Source organism: Gossypium hirsutum, chromosome D05 (assembly GCF_007990345.1).
Source record: "Gossypium hirsutum isolate 1008001.06 chromosome D05, Gossypium_hirsutum_v2.1, whole genome shotgun sequence".
NCBI lineage: Eukaryota > Viridiplantae > Streptophyta > Magnoliopsida > Malvales > Malvaceae > Gossypium > Gossypium hirsutum.
Genome location: NC_053441.1, coordinates 5,197,143 through 5,218,140, shown reverse-complemented (window position 1 = coordinate 5,218,140; position 20,998 = coordinate 5,197,143). Strand labels below are relative to the sequence as shown.

At 34.0% G+C, this 20,998-nt stretch overlaps 2 protein-coding genes and 1 long non-coding RNA gene across 11 annotated transcripts; 2 read left to right on the top strand and 1 right to left on the bottom strand.

Moving 5' to 3' along the window:
- Nucleotides 1-622: 622 nt before the first annotated feature.
- On the top strand, nt 623-7,744 carry LOC107906792 (histidine kinase 5). The gene is made up of 13 exons (XM_016833903.2): nt 623-1,029; nt 1,674-2,506; nt 2,736-2,792; nt 2,966-3,193; nt 3,277-3,370; nt 3,462-3,668; nt 3,999-4,129; nt 4,233-4,282; nt 4,521-4,873; nt 4,963-5,066; nt 5,539-6,348; nt 6,492-6,662; nt 6,777-7,744. Exons 2-13 carry the CDS (start codon nt 1,790-1,792, stop codon nt 6,897-6,899), a joined length of 3,045 nt encoding a protein of 1,014 aa, XP_016689392.2. The 5' UTR covers nt 623-1,029; nt 1,674-1,789; the 3' UTR covers nt 6,900-7,744.
- Nucleotides 3,862-8,178, bottom strand: LOC107902803 (uncharacterized). Of its 9 annotated transcripts, XR_005913738.1 has the most exons (8): nt 7,910-8,039; nt 7,526-7,640; nt 7,347-7,435; nt 6,042-7,120; nt 5,612-5,938; nt 4,979-5,142; nt 4,817-4,870; nt 4,441-4,645 (listed from the first exon to the last, which is right to left on the bottom strand). It is a non-coding gene; the product is annotated as an uncharacterized lncRNA (long non-coding RNA). The 9 variants fall into 9 exon arrangements; XR_005913741.1 differs by lacking the exon at nt 4,441-4,645 and adding an exon at nt 3,862-4,121 and having other exon boundaries at nt 4,975-5,142; nt 5,612-7,120; XR_005913740.1 differs by lacking the exon at nt 4,441-4,645 and adding an exon at nt 3,862-4,121 and having other exon boundaries at nt 5,612-7,120.
- Nucleotides 8,179-17,966: 9,788 nt separating this feature from the next.
- Nucleotides 17,967-19,278, top strand: LOC107906793 (protein GLUTAMINE DUMPER 1). Its single transcript, XM_016833904.2, has one exon. The coding sequence runs from the start codon at nt 18,468-18,470 to the stop codon at nt 19,056-19,058; it is 591 nt and encodes a 196-aa protein (XP_016689393.1). The 5' UTR covers nt 17,967-18,467; the 3' UTR covers nt 19,059-19,278.
- The last annotated feature ends 1,720 nt before the right edge of the window (nt 19,279-20,998 follow it).

The following is a 20,998-nucleotide window of genomic DNA, read 5'->3' as shown; positions in this document are numbered from 1 at the left end:
TGAGATGCCATTGTAAGCATATTATATGGAAGGGCCCCTAGATGCAGGGTGCCAATTAATCTCATTTTGATGAAGGTAGTCGATGGTAAAAGTGTGCTTAATAGGGTGATTTGCAAAGGTGGTATAACACGTATTATATATTATAATAACATAGTTATATATAATGATATATATCAATAATAATTTACCTTAAATATATAAAGTTAATTTATTTATATATTTATCATTAATAAAAAAAATTATATTACGATAATTCTAACATCTTTAGTTTTTAGACACTAATAAAACAATGCCACTTAATTTAATTTTTAAAGAAATAAACATATTAAAATAAATTCTTTCAAATTTCTTGTATAAGAAAGAGTGGATGGTGTTTTTAAAGATAGAAGAAAATAAAAAAAATAAAAAAGTAAAAGCAATTTAATTTTAAAATAAATTAATTGAACTTGAGATAGAGAAGATACTGGATATAGAAGAAACACATTATAAAATCATAATAATACATTCATCATTTGCTTCTGATAACATATATCAATTGTTATAATACGTACAGCGAAGGCACCCAAATTTAAAAAATAATCCTCTCCCTTTTCCCCTCCCCACGGTGAGAAGCAGACAACTCCCACAAAAGTACACTTCATACATATAAAATACTAAGGAAAAAAGGAGGCGGCAAGATTCAGAGAATTATCTATTGTTTTTGACCTCTGATCGCACTCGGCTTCTTTTCTCCTACATTTTTGTTTCTCTTTTCAGTCACATGCTCTCCTCTCTCTCTCTCCTCTTATAACTTGCCCGCTTCAGCCTTTCTTCTTCCCTTTCGTTTTTTCTTCTTCTTTTTTTGCATTAAAAAAGAGTTATTCATTAGCATTTGAAGGCTGTTGACTGAATATCTGGACAGAAAAGGTGTTCCTCAGATCTACAGTTAAAAATATTTTGAGTTTTGGATTTGCCGTCAACCTTTTGCTTGTTCTTCTTCTCCGTCAAGGCTTTGTTATTTTCAGGACTGGATGTGATTCAATCTCAAAGGTTAGCTAACTAATGCGGTTTGTTTGTGTTTGCTTAATCTTAATTGATCGCCTAATTCGCTTTTATTTAAGAAAAAGGAAAAGGAAAACACGTAGTGTGTTTGTTCACTCGTATCTATTGGATAAACTTATCCTCGGTTGTTCTGTTTAATGAATCTTGCTCTTTTTTCAGGTTCATTATCTTGAATTCCGATGACTTTCCTTTTACTTCTGGTTTAGAATGTGAGCTGTTGCTAACGATCAATGATCAAAATGTTTAGCGAAATTTAGCTTCTGCTCCCCAACATGACTTTGAATCTCTGATTCCTTTCCCTTGAAACTTTCAAAGCTTTTCTTTTCATCTTTTTAATATATAAAATTCTATCAACTTTTGGAATTTATATTTCCGTCGAATAAAGAGGTTTCTACCGTTTATTTCGTCTCCAATCGCTGTTTTTCCACCTCAGTCAACATATCTATTATTTTCTTTCTCTGGTTGCCATGGTTTTCTGCAATTTTCTGTTCCGAAAGCCACACATCTTTGTCATTTAATTCGCTTTCAAATAAAATTTGACTTGAAATGAAGTAGTAAAGCTGGACAAATCTTAGAATCAATGGTTTATTGACTTTATGTTGAAGGCTCAAGCTGGATACTTTATGTTGCAGGATCTGCTCTGATTAAAAGATGATTTATAGAGACATACGAGAAGCATAGATTGGTGATCTATTGATGTTAATTTATGTTCTCAACAGTTCAAACAGGTTGTAATTAACTGATTTCCATGGTTTGTAAGATGGAGACCGATCCAATTGAAGACATGGACGTCGAAGTCCTTTCTTCAATGTGGCCTGAAGATATTGAACATGAAGCTGGGAAGCAGTTTAATGTAGAAAACCCAAGAGGTGACCAAGATATGTTGGAAGAGGTAACAATTGTGGGGGAGCCAACCATAGTTGATTTCCAACATCTTATAGAGCTAACTAATTATACAGACAAGGGCTCGTCTCAGTTAGCATACCTTGTAAAACACTGGGAATATAAGCAAGCGAATGCTGTTCGTCTTCTTAGAGAAGAACTTGACAATTTAAGCAGACAAAGACAGGAATCTGAGCTCAAGAAATTAGAGATATTGGAGGAACATCGTTTCGAGGAAAGGTATGGAGGAGATAAACGCCCGATTTCCATACTGGATGGCATTTATGATATATGGCAAGAAGTTCCTCGGAGGAAATATAATATTATGGTTCCAAGTAAAAGAGTTGAAATTGATGCCGAGTATGATACTGTCATATACTGGAAACAGCGAGCCGCGCACTTGGAGAAAATGTTGGAAGCAAGCATGCAGAGAGAGCAGCAACTCATGGAAAAGTTGCAGGAAAGCATAAAAAATCTGGAAAAACAGTCTTCACCAGTAGAAGAGTTGTCCCAAGTTCTTAAAAGAGCAGATAATTTCTTACATTTTGTACTTCAAACTGCACCCGTTGTGTTTGGGCATCAGGTAATCAAGAAAAATGTAGTGAAATAAGAAGCTGCCTCACAATTAAACTTTATTCCATACACATAATTCGTTGCGTTAAGCTTTTGAGTAATGTCAATTTAAAAGCTGTTAAATAGTTCATCTTTTCAGTAGATCAGATATCATCAATTAAAGTTTCCAAAATTAGCTGAAGCATGAGGAGACATAGTATAATCTTTCAACTAATGAAACTTGTTGTTTGATCAACCAGGATAAAGAGCTGCGGTATCGCTTTATTTATAACCATTTTCCAAGTTTACAAGAGGAGGTAATTTATTGCACCAGAAGTTCTTATTCAAGGTTTGATAATCTTTTGTTGAAGTATTGGTTGTGAGCACGATTGTTGTCGTAATATAGTTTTTGATTGTAACTTCCTCACCTTCTGCAGTCCCTTTTATTTACAGTGAGTGGCATAAGAACTATTACGTGTTCTCATTTCAGGACATTTTAGGAAAAAGAGATGTGGAAATATTTACTGGATCTGGTGTTAAGGAGTCTCAGGATTTTAAAAAAGAAGTGATGGATAAAGGATTGCCTGCAAAAAGAGAAATCACATTTGAGACAGAACTATTTGGGTCGAAGACGTTCTTGATATATGTGGAACCTGTTTTTAGCAAGGCAGGGGAGACTATTGGTATAAATTACATGGGCATCGATATAACAGATCAGGTACATTCTGTTTGTTCATATTGGTTGTTTAAGCTATTAATTGAAATGGAGAAAAATGCGGATTTATGTTTCTGATTGTATAGGTACGGAAAAGGGAAAGGATGATAAAGATACGAGAGGAGATTGCGGTACAAAAGGCAAAGGAAACAGAACTCAACAGAACCATACACATAACAGGTTCATCAACTAAGTGACAACTGAATATTTGTGAATTACTCTTTTGCTATACCTTTAACTCTGCTTTGCCTTCTTTTTACACTTTCTCTAGAGGAGACAATGCGTGCAAAACAGATGCTGGCAACCATGTCCCATGAGATAAGATCTCCTCTATCTGGGGTTGTTAGCATGGCAGAGATCTTGGCCACAACGAAACTTGACCGAGAGCAAAGACAATTGTTAGATGTTATGATATCTTCAGGAGATTTGGTCCTTCAACTTATAAATGACATCCTTGATCTTTCCAAGGTTGAATCAGGTTTGGATTTTACTCCAAAATTGCATGAAAATCTCATTCTCGTGTTATTTTTAAATATTCAATTGTGTATATTAATTTCTTAAATCTCATTATTTTGCTCATCACATATGAATCACAAGTTGAACAGTGTAGTACTATATATAGCAACAAGTGTGAGAGATCTGGTCTTAAAGTGTGATATTTGCGGTTCATGTTTAGAAAGTTGTATTTCTGATTCACAATCACATCATACTTTTTTTTTTATCTCAATATTCGATGCCCTCCATCATGGAATTTTATTTCTCATATATCAGAATTTCTAAATGCATCTTCTTTTCTCTGTTTCGTTAGGTGTCATGAAGTTGGAGGCTACAAAATTCCGACCGAGAGAGGTTGTAAAGCATGTTCTCCAGACAGCTGCGGCATCATTGCGGAAGATTCTTACGTTGGAAGGAAATGTAGCAGATGATGTTCCTATTGAGGTAAGAGTCTTGTGACACATTTCCTTCGAGTATTTTATTTAAAAAAATTAAATTCCTTTTTTCATCCTCCCCCATTTTGTGGAGCTTTATGCATTGATTTCAGGTCATAGGAGATGTGCTAAGAATTCGACAAATTCTCACCAACTTGATCAGGTATTGAACTATCAAAACACATGTTTCAACTTTCCTATAGATTATCATGAAAACATTGCGTGTAACTGATTGTTTAGAGAATTAAATGTCATGCGTTTCAGCAACTATGAACTTAGTTTTTTTTGTCATTAGGAAATGAATGGTTCTGACAACTATGCTGAGAAAATCTTCCTGAATGATTAGTATTCATTACTTTCATTTCTTGCATGTTATGTGAACAACCTTTCTTTCTCTTCAGCAATGCTATCAAGTTTACACATGAAGGAAAGGTAGGAGTAAAACTTTATGTAGTCCCAGAGCCGCCTTTTGCAAAAGAAGGATCTCAGAATGGGTCTGCTGGATCAACTGCTAATCAATCCACAACTAATGTACCAAAAGAAGAGACATGTACATCAACGTCTCAAACTAGCAGTGACCAGAGAGGATTTCATGGTAAGAAACACGAAGGTTCTTGCCAAGACCGTTCACAAAGTGAACGTGGTACGCCAGTAACGAATGGAACAATAGATGTAACCGAGGAGCAAGCAGAATTACCTGAAACAACAGTTTGGATTCGCTGTGATGTATATGACACTGGAATTGGCATACCTGGTACATGAATATGCTTTTCTTTAATCATTTGCATTATCACAAGAAATCAGAGGTTTTGTTAGAACTTGATATCTCCTGTGCTGTGACAGAAAATGCTTTACCCACACTTTTTAAGAAGTACATGCAAGTCAGTGCCGATCATGCCCGTAAGTACGGTGGGACAGGACTTGGCCTCGCAATATGTAAACAGCTGGTGAATTCTTCCTTCCATCAACAATAATGTTTTCCCCCGCCACAATTGATACAATTTGCCTTCCCTCTTCTTGCTTCTGCTTAAAGAAACAGTTTAGCAGATCAGATAATTATGATATAAATCTCAGTAGGTCTAGTTTAACTAACTATCCTAGTTTTGCAGTTAAGAAAAGCATATAATTTGATATTAGAATAAAAATAGATTCTTTCCAAGTTTTCAACATCTTCTAGTTCCTTTTTAAGACACTGTTGCTCTTCACGTGCCAAAATATCTGCAGTGTTTACTTACAGCTCATTACTCTCAACAATGCTAAATTCCAGATCATTGAAAAGTTGGGAAGTTTGTAAATCTATATATTTTAAGCATATTTTCATTTTACTTGAAAGATTTAAGTTGTTGATTTTTGCAGAGATTCGATTGATACTCTTGCTGGTACAAAACTAAGTCCTAACATTCCTTGCCTTCGCTACAGGTTGAGTTAATGGGCGGCCGTCTTACTGTGTCTAGCCAAGTGCATTGCGGTTCTACATTTACGTTTATCTTACCTTATAAGGTTTCTCTATCATGTGATCATTCTGATGACGCGGATGACAACCTCTCAGATATGGATGATCATGGTGCTACGGATGATGATGCAACGGCTGGCTTTTTCCAATTCCAGCCACGTACTTTGGGTTCCCTATTTGCTTCTAATGGATCTAGCAGAACCCAAAATTTATTAGCACATAATATTGGCTATGTAAATTCGCATAAAATTAATGGGTTCTCAGAGAATTGTTATTCATTTCCCACGAGTAATGGTCAAACAAAGGAGATGGATTTATTTGAGGATGCTTGTTCTGTTGCTGAAGCTTTAGAGATATCACCTGAGCCTGAAAGTTCATTTAGTCACAGCCCAGACCACGATAATGAAAGTGCAATTTGCAGAGACGAGCATCATCACAATGTTGTAAATGCTGAGAACAAAGTTTCTACCAGAGATGTGTCAAGTTGCTCAGAGACAAGCAGAGAGGTGGATGTGAAAGAGAAGATAACTGAGCCCCAGCTACCAGCGGAGAGGCAGGGGAGATCTGACAGCGGTTTTCAGTCCACATTAAACAGCAGCCGAGAAGCATCAAATTCTATCTCAAAGCCAAAGATCCTCCTGGTGGAAGATAATAAAATTAATGTAATGGTGACGCGGTCAATGATGAAGCAGTTAGGCCACACAATAGATGTTGTGAGCAATGGTGTAGAAGCTGTCCGTGCAATTCAGTACCATAGTTATGATCTTGTCTTGATGGTAATTCCTTCCTCTCTTTCCTTCCCTACTGCATATAAGAGTTGCTTTCTACAGGGTTTAAATCTGCTCAAGTTTTACGTCTGCATTCGAGTTCTGAAAGACTTGGAGTTTATTAGCAACCACTTACAAATTTAATCTTGCAGGATGTGTGCATGCCGGTCATGGATGGCCTTCAAACAACGAGATTGATTCGTTCCTTTGAGGAAACTGGTAATTGGGATGAAGCAGCAAAAGCTGGGATAGAGAAGCCTTCACCATCTTCTGATTCATTACAACCAGATTGTACACCTCCAAAGCGTATCCCCATAATTGCAGTGAGTTCATCACTTTAACTGCCTCTTAATAATCAAGCTTAAGCTCATATTATCCCAGCAGATAGTCTTCATGTTATGCACACGCTGACAAAAATATGTTACGCATAAATGCAGATGACAGCAAATGCATTGTCAGAGAGTGCTGATGAATGTTCTGCAAATGGCATGGACTCGTTTATTTCAAAGCCTGTAACTTTCCAAAAACTGAAAGAGTGTCTCGAGCAATATTTGCCATGATGGAAACAATAGGAAACAGCGCAAAACTCAAAGTTCAACTGATCTATCTTGACCTTTGCGGGCTAAATTGTTGTATTCCATTGACAGCTACGATGCCTGGGGGGAAAACTTAAGTTGCTGCTCTCACTGCAACCTTGGCAACAGCAATATGCATTAACGGGAGGAGAGATCAAGGGTCCAACTAGTGGTAGCTGGTTCAATGGTTTTGCATGTTGAAGAACCTGCAGAGATACAAGTGATCTTAGTCGATGACTTGTGAGAAAATTTTCCACGAACCATTACATCTAGGCATATTTCATCACGCATCAAATGCCGACTATTCTCACCAACTCCCCATAAACTGGGATGCATCATTGGACCCAACCTTTTTGCTGGTTTAGGTGAGGGAACAGATCAAGTGAAGATTACATGCAGAAGAAAAAGAAATTTAAAACCACATGGATTTACCATTCCAGTGGTGAACAAATAACGCCTGGAGGTAACATCATGCTTCCAACAGTGCGCGTTCCATGAATGAAGCCATGCCTCAAAATCTCCTGCAATAAGAAACGCAAAATCTTTAAGTGATGTAAAGAACCATAACTACTAGATGGTGATAGTTTCATGCTATTACTTAGCAAGCTTACCATTAGTAATAAGGAAATAAGAAGCAATGTGGAAGTTAAGTGCAGAATATTTGCACAAATTACAGCAAGTGAATCACAAAACCCATCTCCGAATGGAAATTTGGTGAGCAGCTCTCTGCGCCAAACAGGACAAGAAAAAGAGAATACTAATCAGCTAGTGAACCACAAGACTTCTTGAGCCATATGTTCCATTACTTGTCAAAATAAATGTTTCCAATGTATATGCTAATCTACCACTTTTCGAGCAGAATGCTAAGAATCAAACATTAAAATCAGACAATAACGATATACAAAACAGATAAAGCAAACAGAAAGGTATCCTTTTAAGTAAATAGCCTGCCAAGCCAAAATCAGCAGCGGAGATATAAACAAATCTTTTCGCACCTGAAAGCAACATATAAAGACTCGCCCCCAACAGAAACAAGGCAAGTTTTATGAATGATTGAATTCGAATATGTAGTTGAAGAATCTACCCGTAACAAATACGAAAGAAAGAATATGAACTTACTAGAGCAGAAGAAAGTAAATAGTCTGACAAAACTCAGGCACGCACGACAGGGGAAGTACACATGGCGTGTACCGTAACGGCAGGTAGGGTAGTATATGTGGCTCATTTTTTTCAGCTTAAAATTAAAAAGCATTTTCAGGGTTAGGTTTGGGTATGACTGGGGGGACCCTAAAGTACGCCTTGATGAACCAGTTTTTTAGTGATAAATTTGGGTCTAAATTTTGGGCTACGTTAGGGATCCAAAATGGCTTCGATAATGGGCTTCGGCTATTGCAGTTGTTTTTTAGACCAAGAAATGGGCCTCAAGGCAATGGCAAGCTGCATCACTAAGAATACTGTAGTTATAAGGTTCCAGGTTGTGTGTTGGATGCATGGAAGACGTGTCGAAACAATAAACATAAACTTGAAGTGGCCTACCATTATATATATTGTCAGAAATAAATAGAGAAAACGAGATAAAAGCATATTGTTATAGAGACTAAGCAGCAACAGGTGATGAGTAAAGCATCCAGTGCTTCATGCCTATACACATGTCAAACAAAAACTAAATTTAAGAAATCTGTGTGACAAAAGAATAAAGAAATATGCTAAGAGGTGAAGAATGCACAATTCCTACGTCATTTCCCTTCCAAGAGATTCGATCTCCATGCCATAAAGTCAAATCTTTTTAACATCACATGAACCTGCCATGAAAGCAACACATACATCTCTGCATATAGCTTCCTTTTCTATTTGGTTACAGTATTGGCAATTAACCTATCAAAAATCATGTTTTGACTTATAAAATAAAAAAACTAGAGGGCACACCCCAAATATGCATAAAAGAAAGGGATATTACAAATATATGTGGGAGCTTGGCGAAACTACGCCATAGATCCCATTCAAGTGGGTAGGCTGCAGGCAGCGAAAGGCAACCCATGTTCGACCCTTTTAATTTATTCATTTTTCCTCCATATTGTGTTGTGACAAAAGATTCCAACACCAAGCCAAAAGTCTTAAGTTTAATAGATTAGTTTGGACGCTAACCTTTGATTGAAAGTGATGAATTAATGCATATGGCCCAGTACAAAGTGCCCTATCCACTACTTTAACCATTGTCTAATTTAATAAAATATATTTAACGTCATAAAAGAAAATTCCTAAGATATAATGAGATATGATATAATACTGTTCCCTCCCCCCCCCCTCTTTGTTTTAATGAGTACTTCATTAGTACCATCTTACCAGCATTTCTTATCTTGCTAATTACTTTAAGACACCAAAATGGGATGTGATTAGTTTAAGCATCAGAACCTTAGAAAGCAGTTGATGATGATGATATGAATTTCTACATTGGGAACTAATATATTCAGCTTATCACTCTTAGCTGCCCTATATTTTGTGGCAAAGGGAAAAAGAATTTGAACAATAGCCAAGATGCTTAGTTATATACGATGTACAAGGAAAAATAATGTACTGATTAACTGAATTCGGTAAGCTACCAATCTATAATAGTAGCTTGAATTTGGTTACCTAAAACTGATTATCTCAATGGGATAGCAACGCATCTTTCACAAATAATCATGATTCTGCAACTTTTTTGCACCAAAATCTGCAGATTTTTTGTGCATCAATGGCGACATATATCACCTGTAAACAAATGATCTGGATACAGTCTGTGTATATGTGTATATAGTGTTAGGAGTAATTCCATGCTTATTCATGTGATCTTTAATATGATATATATATTACAGTCTTTATATAAGTGTGTATAGTGTTAGGAGTAAATCCATGCTTATCATGTGATGTATAACATGATGTATATATACAGTAGTATTTTGGTGGTACATTGGCATTGACCTTTTAAAAATGGTGGTACAGCTAGCCACTAATTACGATTGGGAATACTATTATTTTAAAGATAACAAAGATTATGGTTAATAAAGGGAGAAAGGGATTAAGTACAAAAGTGGAATCTGATTATATTACAAAGTTGTCCAAAAGAAAGGTGACACCATCAAATTCAATCAAGAATAAGAAAAAGCTAGGGCGCATTTTTTCATGCTCAAGTGGCTTAGGGCGAAAAGAAACGAATAACTACTGATTAAGTGCTTAAAAAAAAACACAGCATCAAAATAGTTGCAGACAAGTGTAGATAGGGAGAGCATTTTTTTTTATGTAATGATATGATTAAATAGAAGACTAATCATTACAAGTGTTTTGTTGGAACATGTATTATATATTTATTCCACAATAAAAAAATTAGGGTGAGAATATGGTTAAATTGATGGCGGTTTTAGATGTTTGTATTGTTAGAGATGATGTGATTTGAATTCTGTTATTTGTTGAAGAAATAAATACAGTAGTAAAATGAGAGGATTTGTGGGAGAGAAACTCATCTTTTATTTGATTTTGATTAGAATAGGATTTTCAACCCTAAATAGATGTAGTCAAAACTATTTTTGTATCATTCGTTTTTTAATATTAGTGAATTATAATTTTTCTTCAAAAGGGTTTTTATATGAAATCTGTATGTTCTTATTTATTATTTTTCTTATTACTTTGCGATCGTTCTACTACTATTATCGACGTTTATTACAACATGAATACCACTTTGAGATAAACTTGATGAAGAAAAAAGAAAATGTACATAAACAACCCAAATTTTGGGTGTGACTTGAAGCGGGGTCTAAGGCAGATTTTTGTACAGGAAAGAAAAGAAAAGCAAAATGTTTATGACCGCATTATTGTACCATTCAAAGAAGGGGACAAAAACAAGCTAAAGCGAATGAGATCCAGGATATCATAGGGTGTATTCAGTTTGGTTTAATTTTTGGACAAAAATTAAATTGAATCTTTTTTTGAAATCGAAATTGAAATTATTTAAAATAAAATTTGAAATATTCGAAACTGGTAATTTCGATTCAGTTCAGCAGTTTTTACTAAATTTAAGTTTTGTAAAAAAATATATATATATATATCACATTGTTTTGGGCTTAAAAAGAATTAATATTACGAGTCTTGAATTTTTTTTCACAATAATTATTATACGTTCTCTAAATTCATTTACATTTATAAAGTGAAATAAATAAATTAATATCATAATTGTAATAGGCCAATTTAGTACGGGCTAACAAAAAAATAATAAACTCAAAATAATAAAACAAAGTTCAAGTCCAGTTCAAAATTATATTATTTGGCCCGATAGGAATGACCCATTACTTGAAAAGGTTGAAGATCCATCTAAAAGCTTGACACATATGGAAACATAATCCTTAAGGATATGCAATCTTAGATAAGATATGCAATCTTAGAAGATAAGATTTTGTAATATTAGAGATTTAATTTGTAGGTACCCTTTAATCTTAGCCGTTGATGTAATTGATCTATACCGTTAGATTTGGGGAGGCTCAACTATAAATAGAGGCGTCTCCCTTCATTGTAAAACACTGGAGTTTGGAGCAATAATAATTCTTAAGAGCATTTACTCAAATTTCTCATTCTCTTGCGTTCTTATTTTCTGTGGTTTGTTCTTATTTTGTTTTTTGTTCATCTTCGTTTCTTTTTAAGTTGCTTTCATTTGAGTTGGATTTTGGTGGAGGAATTTCGTTGAATCTTCATATTGTGGAAGTAAAGCTGACTTAAACGTTTTTTTAACCTTTTTTATTTATCTATTTAATTGTTTAATTATTAATTATTCTTTTACTTTTATTTGTTTATTTATCCATCAACTTTCTTATTTACATATTGTTCATTCATTTAACCATTCTTATCATTCTTTTATTTTTTTCCATTAATTATATACTTTATTTGTTTTTAATATTATGTCACACATGTTGTTTATTTTTTAAAAACTCGTGTTATAAATCATCCATTTTAAATTGTTTGATTATTTGCTTTAAATTTTTTTTCCTTATATTATCAATTGCAATTTATTTTTTTATACTATCTATTTTTTCCATTTTTTGGCCCTTAGTTTGGTTTTATTCTCATTTTTTCCTTTTAATTCTGTTTTAAATTCAATTTAATCCTCACTAGTTTGATTTAATTTGCTTGTGTTTTATTTGTTTAAGTATTGATTATTATGTTTTTTTTTAATTTTGAATCTTATATTATTTGAATGTTTATACTTACTATTATTAAATTAATCATTAATATTATCTAAGTGTATATTGTATATTATTATTTTAGATTTATCATGTTTTATTATTTGTAATTTATCAATATTATTATTTTAAATTTATTGTTAACATTATTTTAAATTTATCATGTATATCTATTTCAAATTTGTCATTAATATTTTTAAATTTATTATATACTATTATTTTGGATTTATCACGTATGATTATTCTAGAATTATCATCAAAATTTTTAAATTTTATATGTATTATTATTTCAAATTTATTATATATTATTTATTGTAAATTATCCAATCCATTTCAAATTGTAGATATTATTTGTATTAAATTGTACATTCATATATATTATTTGTTTTAACTCATATATATTGTTTATTTTAAAATTTTGAACGTATAATTTATTGATTATAATTTCTCCTTTTGCCATTGATTTCTTTAATATATATTTTAAAATTAATTATTAATTCATTTAATTTTAAAATATTGATATTGGTATTTATATAATGTATGATTAAATTATTGTTGCCATGCATGTTTATATTTGTTTATTAATTACTTGTTATTCATTAGTGTATGATTCATTTACAAATTATCCTTTTGCGTCGTATGTTATCATTTAATCACATTATATTTTATTCAAAAGTTTATAAAACAAGACTCGATATTTAAGATTTTTGAGGGCTTCAATTTTCTTGTTAAATTCAAAATAGCCGAGTATCCCTTTTTCAATAAAATCATACAAATTTCAAATAAAAACTTATTCTCGAAAATTCAAAATATTATATTCTAACTCACTGGACACGACGTTTTGTTATCTCAAGATGAGATTTTTAATAAAAACAACTTTGTGAGTTGTCATCGGAACTTCAAAGAATCGTACCCTAACTTACGAGGTTTCGATTTCTTCATTAAAGTAAGATGGCCAAATTTTATTTAGCTTTCAAAATAATAAATTTCAATAAGGATTTTAAAAGGGGAATTGTTTTGATCTCTTCAAATTTTCAATATTCGACATTAAGACATTAATTAATCAACTAGGTACCAATTTTGGGCGTTACGATGGTGCTAATCCTTTCTCGTACGTAACCGACTCCCGAACCCATTTTTCTGAATTTCGTGGACTAAAATCGTTATTTTTAATAAGATCAAATCGTTTATTAAAAACGACTACTTTTCCAGGTGACCCAATCACACCTCATAAAAATAGATTGGTGGCGACTCCATTTTCGTTTTTAAATAAAAGTCGACCCTGTTTAAATAAAAATGGTTTCGACAATAATCATCAATAAAACTTTAAAACATCATTTTAAGTCAAGCTATTAAGTTGATAAATCATTCAAAGTTATTAAAAGGAAAGTTAATATATAAATCATCAATATACCTAATGTTTTTGTGTCATTTTTAAATTAGTTATAACTAAATGATTACATAAGTCATATAATTGATTAATTGTGAAAAGTAATTTTTTTTATAAATAAAATATTATAATGTTTAACAAATTATTTTCCTAATAAATTAGAATTATGGTTCACTTACTCTAATATGAAATTACACTTTTATAACTTTTTTATGAAATATTTCCATAACTTTATCTTCTAGTATAATCATATCTAGTTGTTATTGTTCATAATAATAACGATAATAATTACAGGGTTAAATGAATTAGTCTATATAGAGTTTGAAATGGTCAATTTATTATTCTATTAGAACTATTGCTTTAAACATAAAATTCGGTTTGATCTAGATGAAATGGGTTTAATGTAGAAAAAATGAACTTAAATTGAATTGTGCGATTCGAATTATAACACCAACTTCAAATTGAACCGAATACATCGATTTTTCGATCTTGTTACCCTAAATATCACCACTTTGCAAACAAGTTACTTAACCAAACGGTGGGACTCCAAAGTATGTTAAGTTGAATTATCATCACTTTTTTAAAATTAAAATTGTTTATTTTTTTTTCAATAAATTATTGATCTAATGGCAACTTATACGTGAGTTAAAAGTGTAGTCATGTTGTCTAAGATTATGTTATCCATAAACTACTCATTTAGTGGCAACTTGTCCATGGGTTCAAGTATATACTACATAAGGTTCAATCCTTGTGAAATCTCTTCTTTTTTCTTTTTCTTTTCATTTAGAAGCTAATGTAAGCTTTGTTTGTATTAGAAAAGGATGATATTTTTCATACGCATACTTATAAATTTTAATAACACAAATGATTGATGCAAACTGAAAATAACTTAACATCATGAAGTGAATAAAGCATGATCATGTAATAGACTCAATCATGACTCAGCAAAGAGTACATGTAAAGCAACTTAAGGTGAAGATAGAGGCGATTTGCAAATATATACCTTGAGGGTGAAGGGCAAGGAAAATAATTTAAGTATATAAAGCAGCTACAGTCGTTCACGATAATTAAGGGACCCATAGGTTTAAGTGCGCAGTGACCCCCTCGCTCCCTCACTGTACGGTATATATTGGATGATTAGCTATGAATTCATCCAAACAACGAAAGAGAGGTGAGGCCAAGTGCGAAGCGCCAAGGTCCGAGAGCAATGGGACCTCCCAGGCGGAGAGGGTGGCAAGCAAAATCATAAAGTGCTTGATGATGGTGTGGTCGAACGCCAGTCCAGCTCGGTGGGGTCTTCAACTATTTGATAGTGCACCAATTATTCCTCTTTGTCCTCGACTATTTCCCAAAGGTGTCCGATGGGTCCCCATCCCACTCATCTTCCACCTGATCTCTCCTCCTCTACCTGCTTCAATTCCTTCTACTTTTATTACACATTACCCTGTCTAGATTTACATTTGCTTAGTTTTTGGAAACTTAATATTAATGCTAATTAGACCACACCAACCCCCAAGGTTTAGCTAATTAGCTATGTCGTCCATTAATTAATTGTGTTTGAAAATTTCTGCCGTTTATTTGAGCCTTAGATGGTATGTTTGAATTTAGCTTCGTATATTAAACGGTATGTTTGATATATTATAGTTTTAATGTTGTGTGCATGAATAGTTTCCAGGTTTCAACTTAGGAGGGTACGTAATAAACACAGCCTTACTAAGGTACGGAACGGAAAAGTAGGGAATACTGCATTTGTCATATGAATTCTTGTACAGTAGAGCTGATGTACGGAAGGCAGATCCCATTACCATATTTTTTATGTTGGGTTACTTTCATCAGTTCACTGACCCCATCTCTTTGCTCAATTATTTACCACTACCTTCAAAGTTGAAGCTGAAGCTGAAATCCAATGAAGAGAGGGTGTGAGTGAATACCTGAATAAAAAAATGTAGGCCAATGGGTGCAGTGCGAAGGTAACTGATCAAAATAATATCTTACCTGTAATCTGTGAATAATTGATTAGTGATGACTCTGACGTGTCTAAAATGTTAGTCAATGCGAAATCATTGTCAGAATGATGAGTTTAGCATAGAGAAATAGAAGAGAGGGGGGGAAGGTGAGGGGGCTCGTGCAAACGCAATTGTTGGTCCAACCAAATTTCACAGGTTAACCTATTTCCTGTGACTCAACTAATTTCATTTCATTTAATGTCCAACCAGAGTCAACCATTCTTGCAGGCGTGGCAGTGGTGATCTGTAAGGTTTATACCCATTAAATGGTGTTCAAAACCCAACCTCATTCATCATATCATATCATCACAGCAAATGTTTTTTTTTCTTTGACTTTTGAAAGGCAAGCACTCAACAGTTCACATGCCATTGACTCTTTTTTAACCGTGAATCAATATGCAAACTGTAGGATTCACATATATATTGTGTGATGAATATATAAAATTTTCTATTTAGAAAATCCTTATCATATGCTTCTTTCCAGCTAATCTCTCTATTAATTGTGTCGTTGGGAAGTACAGCTAATTTTGCATCTGAGTTTTCTACGTATCCATAAAATATACCACTGCAGTTTTTGACACTAAACAAATACACAATCCCACACCTTTTTCATCCTTAGGGCATGATTGATATGCCCCAGTTTTAATAACAATCATCACCAATTAATACTTATTATAGATCTGTAGGCCTATCTTAAGATGATTTAAAAAAGGCATCTTATCTTTTTTTATAGAGGTAGCAGCCTAACTGCAGTATGATCTTAGAGACTTATTGCTACTTCCTATAGCTTTACCATTTTCACCATAATATATGGGGATGGGATTATGGAAAATAGTAGATAGAGATGAAGGCACATTTGGAAGAATGATTTTCCTTTCCCAAGCGAGACATGAATAGGTAAGCCACATAAGACATTGTTGTGATGCCATTGCCACCCACTTTACCCGCAAAGCTAATGCTTTCACTATTATCTTGCTTATTAATTAAATGATTGTGGTTGATCTCAGCAATTTGAACTCAGTGCGCTAAGATATGGTATGGACCCCCCACAAGTACACATAAAACACTTGAGTGCCCTTCCCTCTTATAATTACTGGCACAATGCCTTGTTTCACCACTCTTTATTTTCTAGCCATCGTCGGCTTTGAAAGTAAACAACTCTCCTTTTCTTCTATTAAACCAAAATTAATCAGTTGTGTAGGCTGGCCCCATTCTTATCACTATATCAACATGTTGTCTTCCAATGACGACATCCATATATTCAACTAATATTCAATCATAATGGGTTTTTTTCTTAAAAAACTTTTTAAAGTATATAAATGGTTTATTTCTCTTGTGGATTTCATTTATTATGTAATAAAAATTATATATTTTATATAAATTAGTTGAAATTCAATTTGTCAAATCCAAAAGTATTTTAAAAGTTTTCAAATTCATTGCTAAATAAGTCTTTAGCACATCAGTGGATTTGCAATATTAGCACGAAAGTTGCATTTTTAATAATTTACTACTCAATTTACACTAATTTTTTTAATAATTGAGAGTATGGATGAAATTATTAGAAATTGAACTCAAACTCTCGTACCAATATTTTTACCACTAAATTAAGAGATTGCTGATTAATTTACGCTAATTTTGAATATAAAATATTAATTCCCAAGTGTAATTTGGTAACAATTTTTTATACATATATTATTATAAATAGTGGAAACAATAATGTTTAAGCATGTTAGTACGACGGACAAAGCATGTTACATCTTATATTGTATTTAAAATTTCAACATAATTAATAATTTTGGTTATGTTGATATTGGACAATTCTTTTATATAAAAGTCATTATGTAATTATAGAGAAATTGGAATGATAAAAGGAATGGACTATTATTCGGTCACACTCACAAGAAAAGAGAAAAAATTGTGTATTACATACAAATCACAATCTCCCTATTATTATCATGTCATCAGCAACTAAGTCAAAATGTTGCTGGGATCTATACTAGAATTATATATTGGGGCTAAAGAATAATGTTTCACAATCAATATATGGAAATTAAATTTGTGTCAGCGAGTAGCTAGCAGCAGCAACATCATAGGATTAGATCCAAATCGATTAATTTTTGATTCCAAATTAAAACATGAGCATGGGATATGTCACTTTGATCTCGTTTACGTCTATTTATGTTGAGTTAGCACTTCAAGCATCAATGCCTTTTGGATTAACATGAATCTAGGTCCAACACTGAATTTTTTGGGCACTAAAACTAAAGGATTTGAAATTTGCATTTTATAAAAGGGAATATATATTATGCATATATGTAGTTTTATTTTATTTTTGTGTGTGTGTGTAAAGGACGAAAATGGGCTCTCTTTAAAGATTTGAAATGAAATAATAGAATCAGCATCCACCAAATTTCAAATCAGGTTAGATATTTGGAAAACTTTTTTAAGCTTAGTGTACTATTTTATATCTTAATGGCAAAATAAAAAATAAAAACCAATACAAATTTATCCGAAGGAAAATGCTACTGCCTAATATGCTTATACTCCCATGACACAGAGCTGCCATTGGTAGTTTGGGGACCCACACCAGCAACGTGGGTCCTATGTTTCTAGCCTTCAAGCTCGATCAGAACGCACCATGGTCCATTAGGGTCACTCCCGGGATGCCCAGGATCTGAGCCAACATCAGAGTGCACCAGGCCATCGTTAATAGAGTGAAAAAACTACGTATACAGGGCCTAGTCCGTGACCCTAACCGAATCAAAAAGCAGTGAGAGTTTTTTTTTGGAGGGGGGGGTTGAGATTTCCCTCACTTTCTCTGCTTATAAATAACAGTCCTCACCTTCTCTGCTTTTCAGGTTCACACTCTTCACCTTCTTTTCCTCTACCTCAACCAAACTACCACCTTCTCTGTTAACAAGAAGAAATCGAGGTCTATAAAGAAACACTAAAAATGAGACCAATTAGCAGCGTTAACACAGTAGAAACAGCAGCTATGCCCTCAATGTCACCACCAGCAATGGTGCATCCACGCTCTCCATGGCACTCTCCCGTGCCTTACCTCTTTGGTGGCCTAGCAGCGATGCTGGGCCTCATTGCTTTTGCTCTCTTGATCTTAGCTTGTTCCTACTGGCGGCTTTCTGGTCGTTTGGACAACAACAGTGAAGGAGGTGATGTCGAAAGGGATGTCGAAAGTGGTGAAAATGAGGGCGACTCAACCAAGCAGGTGAAGGTTTATGAGGAGAAGATTCTGGTGATAATGGCCGGTGAAGAGAAACCCACGTTCTTGGCTACCCCTGTAATTGTTTGCACTAAAGCTTCCTCTTTCGGTGGTAATATAAATGGCAAGGTTGATGATGACAAGGAAGGATCAAAGAAAGACGAAAGTGGCGAGAAAGTGAAAGGAGAGATGAGTGGCGATGACGACGACGACGACGACGATGATCAACAATTTCCAACAGTAACAGACAACTCTGAAAACCATGACAACCATGACAGCCAACCAACCCCAGACCAAAATCAAACCAGTGAGCTTAGCTCTTAGTTGCTTACTTGCTTTCCTTTTTCTTTTCTTTTTTTCAATTTGGTCCCTCTTCGCAGAGGGTGAGAGAAATTTCACTTTTTTTCTTCTTCTTCTTCTTTTTTCCTTTACCTTTTTGGCTTGATTGCTTTCTCTGTCCAGAGAAGTTGTTCGATTTTGATAGTCGGAAAATGTAAATTTTGATGAGAACATAAATTAGAAGTGAGTGAGTTCTCTTCCCAAATCCACATCCAATTTCCATAAGACAAAGCAATTTATAGTTCATCGTGTCATCAATAAAGCTATAGTTTACCGCGAGACCATAACAACAAAGTTCGTTAATTACTGAAAGTCTGGATACGCTTGCTTGCCTGCCAACTATAGCGAACTCAAGTCCCAAGTGGAGTATTGGCCAAGGCCTGATAAACAAGAGCAAAATGGAAAGTACATGGAAATGGACCTTTAATTATACCCTATAATTATTATTAGCCTGTCGTTGCACAGAAATCAACCGTTTTGAGCCGTTTGCTAGTACAAAGAATATGATATATAAAAATTTTGATGGGAATAATGATCTTTTGTTTTTACGAATTATAAATTTCACTTTTAAAGTACTTGTAGAGGAATAAAGGAAAGGAAGAAAATGACACAAATCAAAGCAAAGGACATATTCCTCAAAAGAGTTCTAATTTTAGTGCCGCTCGTAAAAAAGCTGTCATCCCCGAAAGAGGAAGGGAAACGGAACGTTGTTGATTCACAAAAGTATGAAATGCAAAGTCAGCAGTTTTTCTCTATTTCTTGCTTGGCGGCAACCTCACAGGGTCACGTGCTCACCATTAATTAAAGCAAACCTTAAGCAGCTGGGGTGGGGGTGTGCTCCTGTCCCAACTCCCAACTGCGCGGCGACTCGACGCCACCATTGCTTCCTTAAATTAACTCCCTACCCTAGTTACACTATTATTTGGCCAAGTTTTCAAAGTGGAGATATTTTTGTAAGAGGTGTTGACTGAGGAACATGCTAAGTGCAAGGACAGTCTTAGTACAATGTGTGATCTTCAACTCTCATGGAAGCCAACTGTTATTTGGAAGAGAGACGGAAGCTCCGTAAATGGGAAGAAACTTCACCTACTTTTAAATAATTTGTCGTGGACAAGTGTTGGATAGCAGATATAGAAAATAATTTAGTAAAGTTTCCTTTCTTCTTTTTTTTTTCAAATTAGTGAAATGGCATTAAAATAATAAACTGTTCTTCTTTTTTTGAATTAATGTGCAGTAGATGAATGATTATTGAATTGGGTTTATCCAGTGCGAAATGTGATCAGTTTTGGAGTTCAATTAAAAATTTTAAAAATTTTGATGAAATTAATGAGAATTTTTTAAAAAAAATTAGAGGGTTTTAATTAATATTTTCAAAACATTTGTAAGCTTAATTAAAATTTTCAAGGATTTTAGGGTCTAAATAAAATTTTCAAAACTTTTGAAGGACTTGATGAATTTTTTTCAAATTTTTTAGAGGGCTTTCCGCCAACGAATGGATCTACCCTAGTTAGGACTCTCGAGTGGATCTTTCTCTCTCATTTTGCATTCTTGAGGCTTTGGTCCTTCATTGTCTCTTTGCCGCTTAAGTGATAGGTAGCTTTGTAGGTCGCCACAACTCTGCTCTCTCCCTCAAGTTTCTTGTCCCTCTATTTTTCGATCACTTGGTCGGTGCTCGTTTCTCTTTTTTCTTATTGCTACGGGATACTTGGAGCTTATGGTCCTCTCCATTGTTTTTCTTCAACGACATCAAGGGCTAGCATGAGAGTCAATGGATCTTCCTACTCGATGCCCTCTTTAAAAGTCACTTTGTTGGTTTCCCTAGTTGGGATTTTCTCTTTGGCATCAAGGATGGTGTTTTGTGGGGTCCAACAGCAGCTTTGACCTCATCTTGGTGGAGTCAGTCTCGCAACCATGCAACCTACGAC

Excerpts from the sequence above, each read along its gene's own strand:
- LOC107906792 (XM_016833903.2), top strand. The coding sequence starts at position 1,790 with ATGGTTTGTAAGATGGAGACCGATCCAATTGAAGACATGGACGTCGAA. Across the intron at positions 3,194-3,276 it reads GCATCGATATAACAGATCAG|GTACGGAAAAGGGAAAGGAT; the intron begins GTACATTCTGTT and ends CTGATTGTATAG. Across the intron at positions 3,371-3,461 it reads CAGAACCATACACATAACAG|AGGAGACAATGCGTGCAAAA; the intron begins GTTCATCAACTA and ends CACTTTCTCTAG.
- LOC107906793 (XM_016833904.2), top strand. The coding sequence starts at position 18,468 with ATGAGACCAATTAGCAGCGTTAACACAGTAGAAACAGCAGCTATGCCC.